Here is a 17,517-nt window from a genome sequence, read left to right on the forward strand (position 1 = left end):
CACAGGTCTTAGCTTTCTTTTGAAACCAAGAGTACTCATACAGCCCTTGTAGTTGTGAAGGTAAACTCTATTTACTTTGGGTAAGTAATTTCGGATGGGAGGCAGACAAAATAGGCCTTTTATTGAAGAGATTAAACACCAAAGTGTTTAACACTAACTCCCAGCCTATTTTAAGTGGGTATATGGAAATCTTTGTACTTTGTAACTGAATAAAGTATGTTAATGTGCAACACAGCTCTGGTGCACATATCTCCAATTCAACCATGAGGCCTTTTTGAAAAAAGTCATTAATGTGTATAGCAGAATTTGTTGGTTGAATATAGCAGCACCTTATCATTCTGGCTTGGTCTTCAATGTGTATGTGTAAAACCAAGGTGCACTGTCAGTGACCACATTAGGTCAAGCCTCAATTGTTTATTCACTTTGGGACATGTCAATGTTGCATTTATAAAGAAGCACTTTGGTGATTATCCTAAATACCAGAAAGGGTAGATCTTTGAGACCCAATTCTCAAATATTTTTTTCTATTTGTTATGGCCATACTGATATTATTTATTTATTGTTGAAAGCTGTACTACCTTTAAAATGTTGTAAAGGTTGTGAAAGCTCTTGATCCTGCAATCTGAACAAATACCAAGATGCTGTATTTTTAGCTCAATCTGTATTTCATGTGTTTGTGGAAAGGCAGATTGTTTGTGCATTGTTGAGGAATGTAAAGTTATTGTATCTCTATATACCACTGTTACAACGTATTTTGCTTTTGTAAGCCAATACTTTCAAGGTCAGTCAATAAATACTTGATTTAATATGCTGCCCCTGTCTTTATGTTGTTTCTGAACATATCTTGTGTCGTGTAGCTATTTACAATTACAATAACAATTACAATATGTCATTTGGTAGACGCTTTTATCGAAAGTGACGTACATATGAGATTTTCATACATCGCAAGCAAGGTTCTAGATGGGAGAGAACAACAAGAGTAAGTGTCCTAATATGCAAAAGTTTGAGGCAGGTATGGAAAATGCTATAAAGTAAGAATGCTTTCCAAAATGTGTTATTAGTTTATTTTCCTCAATTACCAAAATGCAGAGAATGAACAGAAGAGTCATTTGCCTTCAAAACAGCATCAAATCTTCTAGGTACACTTACACAGTTTTTGAAGGAACTTGGCTGGTAGGTTGTTCCAAACATCTTGGCGAACTAACCACAGATCTTCTGTGGATGTAGTTCTGTCTCTTCTTTAATTCATTAATTAATTCCAGACAGACTAGATGATGCTGAGATCAGGGCTCTGTGGGGACCACACCATCACTTCCAGGACTTTTTGTTGTTCTTTACACTGAAGATAGTTCTTAATGACATTGGCTGTATGTTTGGGGTCATTGTCCTGCTGCAGAATAATTTTGGGGCCAATTATATGCCTCCCTGATGGTATTGCATGATGGATAAGTATCTGCCTGTATTTCTCAGAATTGAGGACACTATTAATCCTGAACAATTATTCAACTCCATTTGCAGAAATGCAGCCCCAAACTTGCAGGTACTGTTGTACTGCCCTAACCCCAGCCAAATACTTAAAATTTTGACTCATTAGTCCAGAGCACCTGCTGCCATTCTTCTGCACCCCGGTTCCTATGTTTTTGTACATAGTTGAGTCACTTGGCCTTGTTTCCATGTCGGACGCATGGCTTTTTGGCAGCAACTCTTTCATGTAGACCACTTTTGGTCAGACTTCTCCAGACAGTAGATGGGTGTACCTGCCTCTCTCCTCTGGAACAATTGTCCTGTCAGAAGGTCTGACTCTGTTGAGGCTTTTATATAGCAATAAAGAGATAACAACTAATCGGTTTGCCCTAACTTACATGCAGTTCTCATCTATCCTGTTGGCTGGTCTCAGTCTCAACAAATCTACCTTTAGTACTTGATCCATATTCATCCTGCCAATAAGAAATCAACGAACAGTAAACCTAATAACCACTGCATTTCTCTCCTGCTGATTTTGTTTCTGCTTTCTCAAGCTACCAAGCTATGTACATCTCTCTACTTTCTCTCACTATAGTTTTCTCCTTCTCCTCTCCCTTTGCTGTTCGTGCTTCATCCAGATGTTTGGATCTGGATCACCATTGCCCAGGAGATTTGGCTCTCCTTTTCTCTCCTCTTCTGCCTAGTTTGTATGCTATCATCTCTCTCTCTCTCTCTCTCTCTCTCTCTCTGTTTGTCCATATCTGTGTGAATGCTGTGCTGTGCCTCTTCTGTGTTTGTGTGGCCTGTTCTTCTTCCTATTTTTGTTATCAACATTTTTATGCATTGCATTTTTTTGCTGATCTATTCTGTACACATGATATCTATTCCATGTCTGTCTATCCTAGGAAAATAGTCCCTCTTCTGTTGCTCTTCCATTAATTTCTTCACCTCCTCTCTTTCTCTCCTTTCCTTTCCCAGTCCCCCTTTCTTCCTCTCCCCTTAAGAGGATAACTACTTACACAATGATGTGGTTCATGTCTTTAGGCATGATCAGTGATTACATGTTCGTAATGAATGTATGTATGTATGTCTGTTCTAATACTCAAATAAACCACTAAAAAAAGGTTGTGGGGGATAGTGCACAAGCCAAACCAAATTACATCAGTTGTATATTGTCTGGAGAGTTTTACTAGTGACATGAACAATGACTACCATTCTTGCTTTTCCTGTCTCACACGTAAAGCTGCACTGATTGATTTTTGAACACTTGTGTAAGGTTGACATGGAGAATGTGTTAGCAGACAGTTCCTATCAAGCTCCTCTCCTGTGGAACCATCTTCCAGTCTTTGTCCGGGAGGCAGACACTGTCTCTACATTTAAGAGTAGGCTTAAAACTTTCCTTTTTGATAAAGCTTATAGTTAGGGCTGGCTCAGGCTGGTCCTGGACCAGCCCCTAGTTATGCTGCTATAGGATTAGACTGTTGGGGGACATCCAAAGATACACCGAGCTCCTCCGTCCTTCTGTCCCTCTCCATCCGCACGCTCTCATGTCCTACCACGGCGTCTTACTAACTTAGCTCCTTCCCCGGAGTCTCTGTGCTTTGTCGTCTTGCAGGTTCCCATGGACAGTGGCTGAATCTGGATTGTGGATTTCAGCTGCGTCTCCTGCCTTGGCCCTGCCTGACATCCACTGCAACTGCTACTGCTGTTATTACATCCACTGTCACTGTTACTGTGACTGCATGTCTGTCTCTCTGTCTCTGTCTCTCTCTCTCTCTCTCTCTCTCTCTGACTGCTTTTCTTTCTGTCTGTCTGTCTGTCTGTCTGTCTGTCTGTCTGTCTGTCTCACTCTCTCTCTCTTGCTCTTCCTCTCTCACCCAACCGGTCGAGGCAGATGGCCGCCCACCCAGAGTCTGGTTCTGCTCGAGGTTTCTGCCTGTTAAAAGGAAGTTTTTCCTCGCCACTGTCGCCAAGTGCTTGCTCATGGGGGAATTGTTGGTTTCTTTGTAGATAAAAGAGCTTGGTCTGTACCAGCTCTATATGGAAAGTGTCCTGAGACAACTTCTGTTGTGATTTGGCGCTATACAAATAAAATTGAATTGAAATTGAATTGAATTCCCTATTTACACATTCATAGCTTCTAAAAGCTTCACTATGTTAACCAGCTACTCTCTACCTTTGCTGTTTGGTGATGCAGGCAGGTGGCTTTGTCAGAGCTTTTTTAATCAAAACAGCTTTTGCTGAAAAGAGTGAGGTTGATGTGAGCAAGCCGGAAAACAAATACAGTGGTCCAAAATAACAATAACATGCAATAAAGGTCAGAAAACAGGAAGGTTGTGCAGAATACAGTAAAAAAACACCCGGTGCAGACTCCTAAAAAACCCCAATTAAGACAGACGAAAAAGAAACCATTTAACTATGAAGTCTACTTATCCATAGGAAGAACATAAAAGTCAAGGCAAAATGAACAAATAAAAACAATCCGAGCAAGTCAACAAAGCTCAGCAGGCAAAGCATTCTGCTGAAACGCGACCGGTGGGGATTTGAGGAGGGAGCAAATACGCGTTGCATACACAATGTCACGAATACTTGTCCGGTGGAAATCCTGAGCTTGGTGGAACTGGAAAATTTGGCTGCACTTTATTTGCCATTCACTTGCAACAAACTCACGATATTATTGCTATGGCTTTAGCAATCTATCTGGCCAAATTAAATGTTTGAATTTACTTATTATAGGCCTGAAACAGCTGTTGATACCATATTTTTTCCTTATATATACACAGGGACTTCAAGCAAATATAACAAAAAATGCTCAAAAATACTGTACATTACCTCACCTGGCTTTGAGTACATGCAAAGACACTCTAATATCATTGTGTGTGTGACTAAAACTTAGAGAGATCAAGAGGAAACAGCAAAAAATGTGTGTAGGGCCTATGTATTTACTAGAGAATGCACTGCATGAACAGTCTGATAATAAGAGGCTTTTTACAACTGTGATGGCTGCAACTGCTGCCACACAGCTAACATGATTGTCCTAGACCTTCCTATACTCATCTTACTTTTCTTTACATTTAATTATTCGTTTAGTTGATCCCACAATCTTCACACTGCACATACAGACAGCAAACACATAAAGGATGACACATAGATTTTGTTTTCATACAACATGGATGCGGCTGAGGAAATGCAGCTGTTAAATACAGGCAGTGGCCAATTGGGCCTATACCAAGTGCCTGCAGCATCAAGGGGGGCAGGAAAGTTTAGGACAGGATTTTCTTTATTTCTTTAATTTATAGTAGGGTTTGTGGTGTTTTGGTTTAGTCTTTATTATTGAAATATTCCTTCCGACCAACTAGTCTTGTTTTGGGTTATTTGTCATCCAGTTAGTAATGTTTGTTTTGTTTTCCCCTTTGTGTGCAGTTGGTTGGATAGGTTTTATCTTTGTTAAGTTTGTTTGGTTTGTCCAATTCAGTTCAGTCTGTTTAAGTTAAATTAGCCTGAGTTAAGTTCTGTTTAGCTGACCTCTTTTATTGGCCCCGAACGTTTATGTACTGATTACTTTTTTTGTCCAAATAAATCTCTTTTTATTTAAATCCACCTGGACTCCTAATGCATGTCTGCTTGGCCCCTCACAACCAACCAACCAAGGATGGTGTGTGTGTGTGTGTGTGTGTGTGTGTGTGTGTGTGTGTGTGTGTGTGTGTGTGTGTGTGTGTGTGTGTGTGTGTATAGACTCACCCATTATTCCCAGGGCCACATATGAGAGGATGACAATGATGAAGATCAAACAACATAAGACATCAGTGCAGTTTCTGAAGAGACAGAGAAGGAACATGTTGTTATCCACACCAGCAAAAAACAAAAAAACAAAAAAAGAAAAGAAAAAAGTTCAGGACTACTATTCTGAAGAGAAAAGTTGCAGTGCCTGATTCAAGATATTGGAATCACCAAGTTGTGGTTGTAATGCACAAAAAAATGATATGAGTAAGTGTCTGCAGCTATCATTTCATTTATGTAAATAATCTACACATTTGTTAATTCTTTTTCTGTGATGTCTGTCTTTTCTAAATATCTTGACATTTCAACATAAAAGTTCACATTTTTTCTCATGTGTTTTTTTTTTCTTTGAAATTTAGCTCATATGTGTCTGAATATTTTATAGGTGAAAATTTAAACATATTCAGAGTTCTGATCTTGGTGGAATTTTTCATATTGTATTGTAAACATTTCAACATCAAGTCTACACCCTCTCACATTTTGTAACATAGTTACCTTCATTAGATTAGATTAGATTCAACTTTATTGTCATCATCAGAGAGCAACCCAGAGACAAAGACATGCAGTTTAGCATCGAACCAGAAGTGCAAATAGTCATAATATCCAAAGTATAAATATATACAGATAGTGCAATTGGCTGGGGGACAGAGTCCAGCAGGGTAACAGCTCTGTTGGTGTGGGAACAGAGGCTCATAAACCTCCTACCAGATTGGAGGGGTGACAAACAGTCCATGGTTGGGCTGGGAGCTGTCTCTGCTGATGCTGTGTGCCCTTCTTAGGCACTGCTTGCACTGGAGGTCCTCAATGGCAGTTAGCTGAGCACCAGTTATGTACTGGGTTGTTTTCACCACCCGTTGCTGGGCCTTCCTCTTGGAGGCTGTGCAGCTGCCGTGCCATACTGAGATGCAGGTGGTCAGGATGCTCTTGATGGTGCACCAGTAGAAATTAACTAGGATATGACATGCCAGGTTAAAATTCTTCAGTCTCCTCAGGAAGTCATCGAGCTGTTGAGCCTTCTTTATTAGGGTGGTAGAGTTGAGGGTCCAGGAGAGGTCTTTGGAGATGTGGGCGCCCAGGAACTTGAAGCTGGCGACATGTTCAACCTCAGTCCCATCAATGAGTGTGTTTAGCTTCCCTGATGCCCCTTTTCAGGTTAGCTCTGGGTGAGCTGTAGGCCGCTGCGTCGCCAGATCTGAAGGCAGCGTCATGTTCCTTTAGTAGGAGGCGGACCTTACTGTTCAACCAAGGCTTCTGGTTGGGGAAATTCTTATCTGTTGGTGGTGATGTAGTCAACACATGTGTTAATGTAATCCAGAAAAGAGGAGGCATATTAGTCAGTGTCTATGGATCTTAAATCCAACATGGCCTGGGTGGTGAACATACTCCAGTCTGTGTGTTGGAACTAGTACTGGAGTGTAGAGTCAGCTCTGTCTGGCCACAGTTTAGCAATCCTGATGATTGTAACCCTCAGGAGTGTTTGTATAAATATGGTCCAGGGTTTTTTCTGCTCTGGTGGGACGGGAGACATTCTGGTGAAATTTGGGGAGAACAGTCCTCAGGTTGGAGTGGTTGAAGTATCCAGCAACCTATAAAGGCTCCATCAGGGTGTGTAGTTTGTTGTTTGTTGATAGTGGCATGCAATTCTTTTATTGCTAGTTTAGCATTAGTATCTGGGGGGCTGCTCTGTCTGCTCTGAAGATGCGGTGTCCCTGCAGCTCTCGCATGTTGTTGCTGTTTCAGTTACGTTTCAGTGAAAATCATGACGTTGCAGTCTATAAACATTCTCTGTGAGGTAATCCAAAGTTGTAGTTCATCCATTTTGTTTGCCAAGGACACACTGGCAAAGATACTTGGTAGCGATTGCTGATGCGGGGTAAGCCATAGCTTAATCTGTAGACCTCCACACTTCCCTCTCCTTTGTTTACGATCTTGACATCACCAATGGTCACTTCCAGTTGCTTCTGGTCGGCATAGTTGTGTCGATCAGCCTCGCTGTACTGGTGATCTCTTGGGGGAGCTGAAGTTTGTCAAATACACTGCTTGTCCATCAAAATCTTAAATCCAAAAGTTACTGTCTGTGTGTTGTTCGCAAAGCTGTAGTGAGCAAACACACTCGAAATCAGTAAGAAAATAATAACTATATTGCAAATTCTAGCGAGATGCTGAGCCTCCCATTGTGCATGCGCCACCATCTTGATTGTGTCATGTCATGACAGTCATGTCAAGATACTTACAGTATGTTAAAAAAAAGTTTATCCTTCAAATTTACCATATTTTTAATACTCAAACAACAGAATAATGCATCCGCAAGCTTCACACTTTCAGAATTGTGTAGCAGAACTAGCCTCTAACTGACCTTCTCTCACCCTCTCTGACTTCATGAGAAACGGAGTTGTAAACCAGTCTAACTGATTGAACTATAGACCATCTAGAATGCTCATAATGAAGTGTGATTTCGAAGAGAAACAGGATGTCCCATGTCAATGCTAATGGTCCCCCAATAGCCCTAAGGGACTCAATATAGTAAAGCCGGCTGGGAAGAACAAAGGCCAGGCTTCAACTGAATCCACAAACAGAGTCCGCTGATGGGTTGCAAAGTAGCCAATCTTAAAATGAACTGTCAACCGGAGGACTTTGTTTCTTGGTATACCTGACAATTGCATCTCTGTATGAATCAGCGCTGGATATATTCACATGAATAACTCATGATCTATATGATGCCCATGTTCTCTCATGTCCCATGACAAGCTGTGAATCTAACTTTGTTTTAAGATTTGCCTGAGGCTCTGCAATGGAGCCTTCCTATTATCTAATGGTTCGTAGGGTTTGAAGTTGACTGTGCTTTATAAGACCTTTATTAAGGAATAATCATAAGGATGATAATCATTTTGGCAAATATCGTCTGCATTTCTTTATTTCGTAATTTCTTTATCTTTATTTCCTTCTTTATCTCTTTCTATTTCTTTTGTTGTTGTATTAGCTATACATTGAATCATTATTCATGTTGGGATGAAACTATACCGGGATTATCATTTAATGTTGTCACCCAACCATAGGAAGTGCCTGATGCATGCTGTGAACAATGTTGAAATGTCATTGAAAAATTGTTATTGAAATTATATGTGATTGACCATAGTGAGAAGCAGATGAGCCCCTCGTGTGAGTCATGGATTAATTCAGCTCCTTGAGGCGATTGCGCGTCACAAAGCGTCTCACATGTTCGACGGCCTGCCCATTAGACACACCTCTGGAGCGAGATTTAAATGTCTGCAGCCACAGCATGAATTCAGTGCGTGCGCTCGTTACTCACAGTGCGTGCGCTCGTTACTCACAGTGCGTGCGTTACTCAGAGTGCACGCGTTACTCAGAGTGCGCGCGTTACTCAGAGTGCGCGTTACTCCGTCTTGTCTTAGGTTATGTTTAGTTTTGTCTTTTAGTTTTGCACAGTCGTTTTTACTCTTTAAGTTTTTCCCGTCTTCGAGCTACTCAAAAGCCATACCGAGTAGCGTGATTCATTTTTCAGAAGACGTGTTTCTATAATTTGCCGCAAGTTTTCAAGTTAACCTTTTTGTTTAGCCAAACGTTTTGTTTTAACTTCAGTAAATTTAGGCAAGTAATACTAATTTTGTAGCTTTTTTTCGACCGACATCGAAGAGACTCTTAATTTGTACTATCAGTCTAAAATAATCCGTCACGGACTCAACCAAACCAAACCCTGCAGCCAGCTGTTGATCCTTGGTCCGACTAACGACTATCCGAAGCCGCCCCTCATCTGTAACCGACACCGAAGAACCAGTTCCAGAGACGTCACCGTTCAACATCAGCTCTCCACCTTGGGGCGCTTGGCTTCCACCAGACCACTGAGTAGATCGAGCCAAGGACGACCATCTGGGCATCTTCGAGTTAGTTTGGAGCAGAGCACAACGGGACGCCATCAGTCAAGTAGGCATGCTAAGTGGGTGTGAATAAGAGTTGGTCCGTGAGGTTAAGATACTGCTAATTTATCCAAATTCTCTCAACTACTCGTTAATTCCCTAACTTTACGTTTGCGTCCTTATTATCCCCTTACAACTACTTCTCACTATCGCCAAACTTGTTTTACCATTGTGTTGCCATAAGTTTCTTGTGTGTTCTGTCATATCACCTCCCATCTTCTGTCTTATTATTCATGATACATCACTCATTATCCATAATTCTGCTTAATAAATGATATTTTGATATAAGTCCTGGTTAGACGGTGTCCTTTTGAACTGAATATATACGATCCCTGTATCCAGAGTTTACACTTCAGATTATCAGACTGGTTTACTGTTAGTCCATTCGTTAGTAATTTTTATCAGCTTATAGCAGTTAATTTCTGCAGTCCTTCTTAGCTGAGGAAGGTGGTGCCCCGTTATTTTATCAACGAATGCAACATCAAATTAAGGTAGTCCCCTAGTTACACTACAATTGTTTTTATCAGATTATCTAAAAAGGTAAGATGATATTTCCACTGTGCTTCACTTTGGCTAGTCAACCTGTATTTACATTGATTTATTTATTACATTACAATCATATCTTATGAAACACTATCAAATTTCCATCAATTCCATTGTCTGTCAAAAAAGACAGATATGTAGATGAGCTGGTTACACCAGCTGAGACTAAGCACGGGACAAACCTCTGATTGGCGTTACCAGACTTTCAGCAATACATCACATTCCCAAATGGGGTGTGCAGCAGTGTGTCTTTAATTTGGCAAGTCAGACCACACCACCATCTTCTCTTGTCAAAAGAAAGGCTGGAACAGGAAGTTCTAGTTCTAACATTATATGTTGGACTAACCAATCAGAGGTAACACTCTTCAGGATGATCTGAGTGATGAAGATTGGGGTATATTCTGGTGCAGCTCTCATGAAAACAAATGTGTTTATGGACTTTAGAATACCTATTAGGAAATTAGTGGACGTAATTGTTCCTAAGGTGACTATTGGGACCTTTTCCAATCAGATGCCTCATCATCCAGTTTACTCTAAAGACCTGCACAGCTCCATACAGCTAAGGGCTGGCAAATGGGAACATGACTGCAAAGCCTCATTATATAATTCAGAGCAAACACCACAGGAAGAAAGTGGAATCACTATTCCAATAGAGTGCTTCCAGACTCTTAGGAAGGGACTTCAGAGCCTAATAAACGACAGAGCAACCTCCTCCAGGACAGTGACTGCAGACATCAGTCGAGCTGAAGAGTTCAGCACCTTCTATGCATTTTGCATATGCATGCGCTTTGAGGCTAACATTACCAGCAGTTTACAAGCAGTCACATCCACGGTGAGTGCCCCTGTCAGAGAGAGACATACAGTGCAGTCTCAGCATGCAACATAAGGAGGAACTTCCGAGAGAGAGCGTGAAAGTGAACGTCCACTGCTACTGTTATTTTTCTTAGTTATATTAAATCATTATCGAAATATTTTTATTTTTATATGCATAAGCTATTATATGTTAATATAAACATGTTACACACATTCCATATACAATCATACGATTTTATTAGTCATATTTCTATTATCATTAAAGATCAGTCATTATGTTCACAGCTGTCTATATTGATCTGTTACTGATGCCGTAGTTTCTAATCGGTATGCTGCGCATGCGCACTAGGTCCGTATGGTGTTGAGCTCATGGTTCGGTGCTACTGTCATGCTTACTGTGCATCGTCGTCATGTGCCTATTAAACTAAGTTTGAAGCAACTCTACTTGACGTGTTTTTGAACACATTTTCCAACATGGTGTGAGAAGTTTTCTTTTTTTCCTTCAAGCGTACATTCTCCTCATTCTGGCAGGACCGGAGGCTATTGAACGTGAGCGGTCTTTTGTGTACACAGGAGAAATAAGAGGCCAGGATGGAAACGTCCTTGTTCCCGCAAATCCATCCAAAGAAGACCCAGAGTGCCTCAAGAGAAAGTTTCGAGAGATGTGTAACCCTCAAACCAACATCACCATGGGAAGACACAAGTTCAACACACGAAGCCAAAGGGCTGGTGAGACAATTGAATCTTATGTCAGCGACTTAAAGATTAAAGCAAAAAGCTGCAATTTTGGAGATCTCTATGAGGAACTTATTAGAGACAGACTGGTATGTGGTATCAATAATGACAATCTGACAAAAGTGTTATTGTGTAACAGTGATTTGACATTGGCTAAGGCTATTAACATGTGTCAGGTTCATGAAGTAACTGAAGAGCACAACAAAAGGTTTCTGCCTGTTAAAAGGAAGTTTTTCCTCGCTACTGTCGCCAAGTGCTTGCTCATGGGGGAATTGTTGCTTTCTTTGTAGATAAAAGAGCTTGGTCTGTACCAGCTCTATATGGAAAGTGTCCTGAGACAACTTCTGTTGTGATTTGGTGCTATACAAATTGAATTGAATTGAATTGAATTGAATTGAATTGAATTGAATTGAATTGAATTGAATTGAATTGAATTGAATTGAATTGAATTGAATTGAATTGAATTGAACAAAACACTAGCTCTTCCACAACACTCTGCCACAAATGTTGATGTGGTCCAAGCTAAGATCACGAGAAAACAAAAGCATAATGCAAAGATGAACGAGCATACAGAAACAAATGTAACACGGTGCATTGTTAACTGCCACAACTGTGGAGGCAGCCATGCTGCTAAGGATAAATGCCCTGCTTTCGGACAGCAGTGTCAAGCATGTAAAAAATGGAATCATTTCAAAAAATGCTGCAAGTCCAAATAACAAACCTATAGCAGGAAGAAACATAGGACTGTTCACCAGTTAGAGCCTGACCAAACTGATAACAGAACAGATAATGGCTTATCGCTGCAGATGAGTGTCAATTCAACTGAGATTAAAGAACACAATGAAGATTTTGTCACTGTACAAATTAACAACGCTTCGGTTGAGATGAAAGTGGACACAGGTGCAAAGTGTAATGTGGTGTCACAGAAGACATTTGAAAGAGTTAAAGACAAAGAACAAACAATGCGCACTAAACCCACAAACCTTATTGCATATGGTGGCAGTGAAATAGAGACTCATGGAATGGCTAAGCTACAGTGCCAGCTAGAAGAACAGAGGTATACATTACCATTCTTCATTGTCCAGAAAGATGTTTTGCAAATACTTGGGCTACGTGCATGCATTCAGTTGGGACTAGTTTCATTCAGCAGACGTTCGTCAGCTGAGCCTCACTGATGACGATTTTTCACACTTAATTCAAGCTGAATATAGTGACCTCTTCTCTAATGAGCTCAGAAAGCTACCTGTAACCTACTCCATGACACTCGATCCGGATGTGAGACCTGTTGTTCATCCTGCACATCGCATTCCTGTGGCTATGAAAGACAGAGTTAAAGCTGAGCTGGACAGGATGCAGGAACTTGGAGTCATCACTGTTTCAGAGCCAACTGACTGGGTGTCATCCATGGTCGCTACCAACAAAAAGGATAAGCAAGAAATCCGAATATGCATCAACCCAAGAGATCTGAACACTGCTCTGAAAAGACCACACCATTCTATGCGCACTGTGGAGGAAGTGGCTCCACAAATGTCAAGTTCCACAGTGTTTTCAGCCTTGGATGCAAAGAGCTCTTTCTGGCAAATCTCACTCGACCACAGATCATCAGTGTTCACAACATTTAGCACGCCATTTGGTTGATTTAGATTTTTGAGGATGCCATTCGGACTCAACTCTGCCAGTGAAGTGTTCCAGCGCTCTATGGAGCAGATTTTCACTGGATATCCCTGTGCAATCATAGTTGACGACATCCTGATTGGAGGCAGAACTGTTGAGAAACATGATGTCAACTTAAGGAAAGTGCTCAACCGTGCCAGAGAGGTGAACCTGAGGCTTAATCTGCTCAAATGCAGGTTTCGACTGAATGAGGTCAGCTATGTTGGCCATGTCTTTACAAGCAGACCCTTCCAAAACAAAGGCGATTAGTGAAATGCCAGTGCCAGCAGATGTGTCTGCTCTGCAAAGATTTCTGGGAATGGTCAACTATCTAGGGAAATCCATTCCAAACTTCAGTCAGCTGACAGCTCCGCTGCGACAACTCACACACAAGGACACTGAGTGGGCATGGCATGAACAGCAGCAGAACACTTTTGAAGCACTGAAAAACCATTTGTCTAGCCCACCAGTTTTGTCATATTATGATGTCAGCAAGTCTGTAACACTCACCTGTGATGCTTCACATTATGGGCTTGGTGCGGCATGTTTACAGGAAGGAAAACCTGTGGCATATGCTTCACGGACGTTGACAGACACAGAAACCAGATATGCTCAGATCGAGAAGGAGCTGCTTGTGGTGGTCTTTGTATGTTCGAAGTTCAATGACTATATCTATGGCAGGCCAGTGACCATAGAAACAGACCACCAGCCTCTGGTTACTATACTAAAAAAAACCCATACAGATGTAGCGGCCTCGAAATTCCCCTAATCTCGTGCTGGGGCCCTGGCGGGTCCGTGACCGGTCCCTGCTCTGCAGTAGGCGGGTTTGTGACTGTAATGAGATCCCCGCGATGACGTCATCGGCGCGGGGCCAACTCGTAACGCCCCTAAGCTCCATTTGCGGAAACTACCTGCACTCGCTCGATCAGTCCACCAGGAGGAGCAGTCATTATAATTGGTTACCGTGTCAGCTTTGCTGAGTCATTCATTAGATCTGCACCTAGCCTCCACTGCTGTAAGAAAAACTGCTTGTCTAGTAGAGCACCCTGTGCAGTTTTTTAAATATAATTATGCTTAATCATCCACATTATTGTAGTGCTCGTTCACAAACTTGGATCTGCTCATCTGCCCATCCTGCCTTTTCCTCCACATCTCTCTCCACCTTTGGAGAGGCTCCCAGCGCATCTCCGCATGCCGAGTGATTTGTGCCCAGAAAATTAATCATGAATAACAGAAGTTGTGCGTCGCGTTTTTCTAGCATTCTGAACTGCTAAACAGTTAAATGTTTAATACTCTGCCTGATTTGCGGAGCCACTCTGCTTTTCAGTTGGTGGGTTTCCTTTGTAGCGCATTTTAGATTTGCGGGTCGCTATTTGATGCGGCAACCAGCAATACGCAGAGTCCTGTATGTGTGTGTACTGTATATTACTGGACAGAAATCATTTACAGTGCACTGAAGAGGGAGGGATGGGAGGATGAAATGCCAATTTCAGCCTGTGATCTGTTAATGTCTGACTGAACAGCCTCATGGAAGTGATATTTTACAGTTCTACATATTTTAATCTAACGAAATTCGTTAAAACAAATCACTTGGTGCTTTCAAAGTCATGTCATTGAGCTGAAAGGTTCCAGATTTCAGATTTCAGATTTTTTTATTTTGAATATAAACAGTAACTATTGAAAAAAGTTATAGTCGTGGGAAAACATAGTACTCAGAAGCACACCAAGAATGCATTTTTTTTACGTCAGGCGTTGTGCACGCGTGTTTGATATTAATATTGTGCTGCTGCACCTCAAATAAATGTTTTTTTGGGAAACGGAAATGTTCAACATGACTTCATCATGTTTGACCAGGCAGACAGGTTCTTACTACAACATCAACTCTCCCTCCGCAGCCAGCGAGCCTCATCCCCTGCACGGACACCTACATTCAATCATGAATAATCCTAATGGGCCAATCAGACCAATGAAAAAAAACAATGTTGTGGGGCATAAAGGGCCAATGGGCCGATGTAGATGGGCCAATCTACTTGTTTTTATTGGCCAATCAGTTAACACACACACATGAAAACGGCCAATAAACAGTGAAATCAGTATCATGAGTATTTCTCAGATGATGATTTCTGTATCTATCTAATCCGTGGCATGCAATATTTCACCCCGATTTTGGATAAAGTATAAATCCAATTGTTTCATTGTTTCATATTTTGAAGTATTTCCACAAAAAACTGGTGGCAGACAGCACGTTATGCACGTAAATAAATAAATATAAAGGCGACTAAATTGACATTAGACATTGAAAAGTTTGTGATCCTTCTCTAGGCTGATATTTTGTTGATTTTTCATAATTTCCGGAGTAAAAAATGCATTCTTGATGTGCTTCTGAGTACAAAGAAGATGCGCATGATTTAAAACGCTTCACACTTAGACATCAGAAGCAAACACAGTTTTGCATCACAGAAGTTTACATTTCAGCTGTCGTGGCCAAATCTCTTGTTAACTTATTAAGCTCTTCCGCACAGTGTGACATCTATTTTAATTATTAGAGAGCTGCTCTAATGGCCACTGATAGACAGTCCATCCTATTCTATAAACTGTTGGTGGTTTGTGAACTTTACTGCATTTGTGCATTTGAAGCGATTAACTCCCGGCACATTTCAGAGCTGAGTAAACCTGTAGTTTCACTGACACATCGCGCATCATCACCACGGGCGTCATGATGTTCTCCTGTTTGTCACTCTGTCAGGCATGTGTAGTGTCGAGCCGGCCGCGTTGTTGGCTGAAAAGTCATTATTTGCATTACAGTGTATCCTTTGTTCTAACTCAATGGATGGTTGCCAGCCAAACAGGCTCCCAGCCCCCACTGTCCCACAGACTAGCTATGGCCAGTAAAATAGGTGGAGGGCTGAGGGGAGCGCGTACCTCCAGTAATTAAAAATCAATTTGTGCCACAGATATTAATATTGTGTCGCTGGCTACTTTATAGACTTCACTAAATGTTTCCATTACACTTAATTACATTTATGGATAAGCCAACTTTCCCACCTCCCTCATGCATCAAAATGTATATTATCAGTCCGACCAGGAAATCTTGCGATTGCAAAAATTAGCGCATATTCAACCAATACTAATATGACTGTCTACTGGCCGCTTCCTGGTCTATTTTTGCCGAGAGCCGCGCGCCTGTCGCGGAAAACATAGGCAGCCCTGGAATCTCCAGATGACGCGCTCTGCTCCTGCAGCTCTGTCTCTGTTCCAGCGCATGTAAAGTAAAATTAGGTCATCATTTTTGTTGATAATTATCAAAAGCAAACTCTATGTAAACAGATGGAGCCTGTTTATTCTTGGAGTCACAGGCTGTTTTGTAAAGCTACATCACTTTTATGACTCAGGAATGATTTCCATCCATCCATCCATTTTCTATGCCGCTTATCCCTTTCGGGGTCGTGGGGGGGCCGGAGCCTATCTCGGCTGTCAACGGGCAAGAGGCGAGTACACCCTGGACCGGTCGCCAGCCAATCGCAGGGCACACAGAAAGGCCCGACCCGGGAATCGAACCTGTGACCTTCTTGCTGTGAGGCACGCAGGAATGATTTTGTAACTTTTTTTTTTTCGAAGAAGATAACATGCAGCAAAGGGCTGAAAGAGAGAATCGAACCCGTTGCCGCTACAGAGAATTTCATACATGGGGCAGACGCTCGACTGGTTCTGTAATGTGAAGTATTCTTATTATCATATAGGAAGTGATTATATACAACTTTTTTACATGAGTTTGTTTTTTTTGATCGCAACAATCACAAAAAAATTCATACAGTATATTGTAAGAGAGAAACTTAGGAATTTTCTGTTTGCAAATCGAAAATATGCATTAAAACAGGCTGATGGAAACACATATTTAAGACTTTTTAAGACTTTGTGCGAGCAATATTTTTCTAAGTTGATCTAATATAATCAACGTAAAATAGCTGAGTAACTGTGACTGCCTAACTACAAATAAACCTACTAAAACAGATGAATGTAGTGGAGTAAAAATCTTTGCCCCTGAGATGTGTTCCTGTGAGGGACACGCCATCTCCTGGTGACACCCTGCAATTGAATGAAGAGGCGTGTTTATAGTGGATTCTGGGCACACCCCCAAGAGGAGGGGGGGGACTGGTAGCTGGCTGGTAGCTGGCTGGCAGCCGGCTGGGAGCCGGTTGGGAGCTGGATGGCCTCTGGCTGGGAGGGGAATTTCGAGGCTGCTGCATCTGTACATGCAGCACCGGCGAGACTGCAGAGGATGATATTAAGACTTCATGCTAAACTCGGACAAAACTGAAGTTATAGTAGTAGGCCCTAAACATCTTAGAAATTCACTTTCTGATGACATAGCAGTTATGGATGGCATTGCGCTGGCCTCCAGCACCACTGTAAAGAATCTGGGAGTCATCTTTGACCAAGACATGTCCTTTCACTCCCATGTAAAACAAATTTCAAGGACTGCCTTTTTTCACCTACGTAATATCGCAAAAATCAGGCATATTTTGTCTCAATATGATGCAGAAAAACTAGTCCATGCATTCGTAACTTCCAGGCTGGATTATTGCAATTCCTT

The 17,517-nt window shown here is 41.5% G+C and overlaps 1 protein-coding gene across 1 annotated transcript in view; it reads right to left on the minus strand.

Annotated features, from left to right (window-relative positions):
- Nucleotides 1-17,517, minus strand: part of LOC139339140 (choline transporter-like protein 5-A) — a 167,729-nt gene that overhangs the window by 90,978 nt on the left and 59,234 nt on the right. Inside the window, exon 3 of the mRNA XM_070974623.1 lies at nucleotides 5,206-5,279. Within this exon, the coding sequence (XP_070830724.1) occupies nucleotides 5,206-5,279 (74 nt within the window). The remainder of the gene's footprint in view (nucleotides 1-5,205; nucleotides 5,280-17,517) is intronic.

This window comes from Chaetodon trifascialis, chromosome 11 (genome assembly GCF_039877785.1).
Source record: "Chaetodon trifascialis isolate fChaTrf1 chromosome 11, fChaTrf1.hap1, whole genome shotgun sequence".
Taxonomy (NCBI): Eukaryota; Metazoa; Chordata; class Actinopteri; order Chaetodontiformes; family Chaetodontidae; genus Chaetodon; species Chaetodon trifascialis.